We start from the raw sequence: 4131 nt of genomic DNA, 5'->3' as shown, positions 1-4131 counted from the left end.
CATCACAGCTCACAGCAACCTCCAACTCCTGGGCTCAAGCAAGTCTCCTGCCTCCGCCTTCCAGGTAGCTGGGACCACAGGCGCCCGCCACAACACCAGGCTATTTTTTGGTTGCAGCCGTCATTGTTGTTTTGCGAGTCCGGGCTGGGGATTCGAACCCGCCACCTTAGGTGTATGTGGCTGGCGCCTTAGCCAGTTGAGCTATAGGCGCCGAGCCAAGTATTTCAAATTTTTAAGAGAAAAGATTTCAAGATTTTATCACACGCCCTAGTCCCTGTGATATGAAAAAGGTTAGCAACACTACTCTTATGTTACCAAAAATGGGAAAGTGGTTTAATTTCCTTATCTTCAGTAGCTATTTGGGTGTATATCAGCATTAATGATTGCTGAAATGAAGGGCACCATCTCCAGTGCAAGGTCAAACTCAGGAGCACCTCCTCCTCCTCCAGCTGCCCTATTTCCCTCTGACCAGCCTTTACAAAGCCCTGCCCTCTGATGCTATCTACACATCCTGCAGTCCTGACTACATGGATGTTTTGAGATGGGGCTCTATGATGCAAAGCAGCTGCATGGTGAACTCTACCAGTGCCATTTTCACTCTGTCTAGACTGAGAGCAGGGATCCCAATTTGTCCTGGTATCTGCTCTGTCCCTAGCACCCAGGCAAGAGCCTGGCAGAGGAAAAGCTTAATAGTGATTTGATGAAGGACTAAAATGAATGGCCTACTCAGACATCTCAGGCACAGAAGTACCACATGGCACCCACCTCAAAGAAGTTCTCCTCAGTCACCTCCAGAGGAGCGTTGAAAAAGTGTAGAACATTACTCGGGTGCTGGATGCGGTTCTTCGCTGCCTGCTCCGGGGTAGAGAACCTATTGTTCCTCGATTCACTGAAGTCTTTGTAACTGCAAGACCCGTCTTCCAGCCCGTATGACTGACCGGGCATGATGGCTGGTTGCTTGGAGACACTGAAGGAGGGAAGAATAGGAAGTCCATTGTCAGACCCAAAGTTGTTCGCGAAGACCTCGGCTGTAGCCTGGCAGAAGCTGGCCTGGCTCTGCGTGTATCTGATAGCACTTTCACAGAAAACTGACCTACCACTGAGGTGAGACTGACCCACTTTCTTCCAAAGTGTCAGAGGAAGATGTGACAACACACCCGCCACACCCCATTCCTGCCTGAGTAAATACTTCAGCCTCACTGTGCTTCTCTGCTAAGTCCCACTCTCCTTCCTTTCTCTCTGTAGTCCCTCTCCAACCCTCCTTAGCCTGGGGGAGGCAGAGCACCTACCAGACATTCAGCTTCTGCCCGAACATGAAGTTGTTGTTGAGGTGGGTAATGGCCCGGTCAACAGCATAGCCATCAGCCATCTCCACCATGGCGGCCCCCGGTTTGCTTTTCATGAATTTCACCTTGAGGAGAGCAGCCACAGTTAGCACAACTGCCCAGCTGCCAGGAGTCCTTCTCCCACCCTGTCCCAAATAGTCAGAAAAGAAGTTAACTCCTACTCTAGGCTTCTATTTCCTTACACGTGAAACGGGAACCAGGACCACCAGAAAAAGTGTGGCACACAGCAAGTACTCAGCCTGAGGAGAAGCAGGGTCTAAGCAGTGTTCCAACTGCAGGACACACATAACCCACAAGTGGGTATTTTAAGGAAGCACAACAGAACATAGTATGTAGAACGAGAAAATCAGCCATATTCATATGTAATTTGTCTGTTATACACAGACACTGTATTTTTTATTTTATCTTTTTTTTTTTTGAGACAGAGCCTCAAGCTGTCCCCCAGTAGAGTGATGTGCCATCACAGCTCACAGCAACCTCCAACTCCGGGGCTCAAGTGAGTCTCCCGCCTCTGCTTCCCAAGTAGCTGGGACCACAGGCGCTTGGCTGCAACCAAAAAATAGCCACTGGCTATTGTTTAGTGGGCCCAGGCTGGATTCGAACCTGCCACTTCAGGTATATGTGGCTGGCACCTTAGCCACTTTAGCCAAGGCGCTGAGCCTTATTTTATTTTTTCGTTGAAACACTGTCTCACTTTATCGCCCTCCGTAGAGTGCTGTGTTGTCACAGCTGACAGCAACCTCCAGCTCTTGGTCTTAGGCGATTCTCTTGCCTCAAGCCTCCCTAGTCGCTGGACTACAGGCATCGGCCACAATGCCCGGTTGTTTTTTTGTTGCAGTTTGGCTGGGCTGGCACCTACTTCTGAGCCACAGGCACCGCCCCAAACACAATATATATATATATTTTTTAAGAGACAGAGTCTCACTTTATTGCCCTTGGTAGAATGCCTTGCGTCGCATAGCTCACAGCAACCTCCAACTCCTGGGTCTAGGCGATTCTCTTGCCTCAACCTCCCAATTAGCTGGGACTACAGGCACCCGCTACAACGCCCAATTATTTTTTTTGTTGCAGTTTGGCCAGGGCCAGGTTTGAACCCGTCACCCTCGGTATATGGGGCCAGCGCCCTACTCACTGAGCCACAGGCACCACCCCCAGACACCATATTTATGGATAGATGTTACGGTCACAACATAAAATCTTCACATGGATTACTACACAAAAGTACTACAGAACAGAGTGATGCTGCCTCTGAAGCCAGGCTATCTGAATACAGGTCCACACAAAGGCTGTGTGAACATGGGCCAATCTCTGACCTTCACTTCTCCCATCTATTTTAACTCTGAGCTACCTACTTATAACTCCTACAGTCCCTTTCCTAGTACTGTCTCATTAACAATTGCTAAGGCATAGTGGCTCATGCCTGTAAACCTGGCACTCTGGAGGGCAGGTGGATTGTTTGAGCTTAGGAGTTGGGAGACCAGCCTGAGCCAAGAGTGAGAGCCTGTCTCCAAAAATAGGCAGGTGGCTCGGCACCTGTAGCTCAAGTGGCTAAGGCGCCAGCCACATACAACTGAGCTGGTAGGTTCGAATCTAGCCTGGGCCCATCAAACAATAATGACGGCTGCAACCAAAGAATAGCCAGGTGTTGTGGCAGGCACCTGTAGTCCCAGCTACTTAGGAGGTGGAGGCAGGAGAATTGCTTGAGCCCAGGAGCTGGAGGTTGCTGTGAGCTATGATGCCATAGCACTCCACCCAGGGCCACAGCTTGGGGCTCTGTCTCCAAAAAAAAAAAAAAAAAAAGGCAGGTGTTGTGGTGGGCACTTGTATTCCCAGCTACTTAGAAGGCTGAGGAAAGATAAATCACTTGTGCACAAGAGTTTAAGGTTGTTGTGAGCCATGATGCCATGGCACTCTACCCAGGGAAATAATAGTGAGACTCTTGTCTCAAAAAGAACAAAAAAATTACTAAGGATACTGTGAACAACAGATTAAGTCACTACATGTAAAACCTCTCTAATAGAACCTGGTTTACAGGAAGCACACTGCAAGTGAACCAGCTCCACCATCACTAAGGGGCCAAGCCTGGGGCTGCACAAAGCCTTCCAAGATCCAGATGGATGTGATGTAAGCAAAAAAACCACCTGGTCTCAGACAGCCATTACTCAGTCCTGGCTAATGTTCCAGAAAAGGCAGGAAAGCCCAGTGTTGCAGGATCACTCAAGTTTTCTGGAGATAATCCTTATACGGTGGTCTTTAACAATAATGGGCAAAATTTTACATATTTCTAAGAATATTCTTGTCCTTCCCTTTAAGGGATCAACTTCAATTGCCCTCCATTATTCCTTCCCTATGACATACAAGCCAGAGGGTAGTAGTACAGGGACACAACATTTTGTTTTATCACCAGATCATGGTGTGTTTCTAAGGCCGTATTAAATGTTTTTTTTCCTGGGCGGCGCCTGTGGCTCAAGGAGTAGGGTGCAGACCCCATATACTGGAGGCGGCGGGTTCAAACCCAGCCCCGGCCAAAAACTGCAAAAAATAAATGAATAAATAAATGTTTTTTTTCCCCTAGGGCCAGACATAGTGGCTGACACCTGAAATCCCAGCACTCTAGGAGACCGAGGCAGGCAAATGCTTGAGCTCACAAGTTTGAGACCAGCCTGAGCCAGAGCAAGACCTCATCTCTAAAACAGCCAGGTATCATGGCAGGCACTGGTAGTCCCAGCACTTGGGAGGCTGAGGCAAGAGAATGTCTTACACCCAGAGCCTGAGGTTGCTATGG

General features: G+C 48.8%; 1 protein-coding gene across 2 annotated transcripts in view; it reads right to left on the bottom strand.

The window, feature by feature from the left end:
* HNRNPL (heterogeneous nuclear ribonucleoprotein L) overlaps positions 1–4131 on the bottom strand; it is a 19655-nt gene that overhangs the window by 1354 nt on the left and 14170 nt on the right. For both annotated transcript variants that reach the window (XM_023508219.1, XM_003802144.3), the window contains exons 9-10: positions 1290–1411; positions 766–967 (exon numbers count right to left, since the gene is read on the bottom strand). In XM_023508219.1, the coding sequence (XP_023363987.1) occupies positions 766–967; positions 1290–1411 (324 nt within the window). The remainder of the gene's footprint in view (positions 1–765; positions 968–1289; positions 1412–4131) is intronic.

This window comes from Otolemur garnettii, unplaced genomic scaffold, assembly GCF_000181295.1.
Source record: "Otolemur garnettii isolate 467f Iridium unplaced genomic scaffold, OtoGar3 scaffold00233, whole genome shotgun sequence".
NCBI classification, from domain to species: domain Eukaryota; kingdom Metazoa; phylum Chordata; class Mammalia; order Primates; family Galagidae; genus Otolemur; species Otolemur garnettii.
The sequence above is the reverse complement of the archived record's forward strand: the minus strand, read 5'-3'. Positions and strand labels throughout refer to the sequence as shown.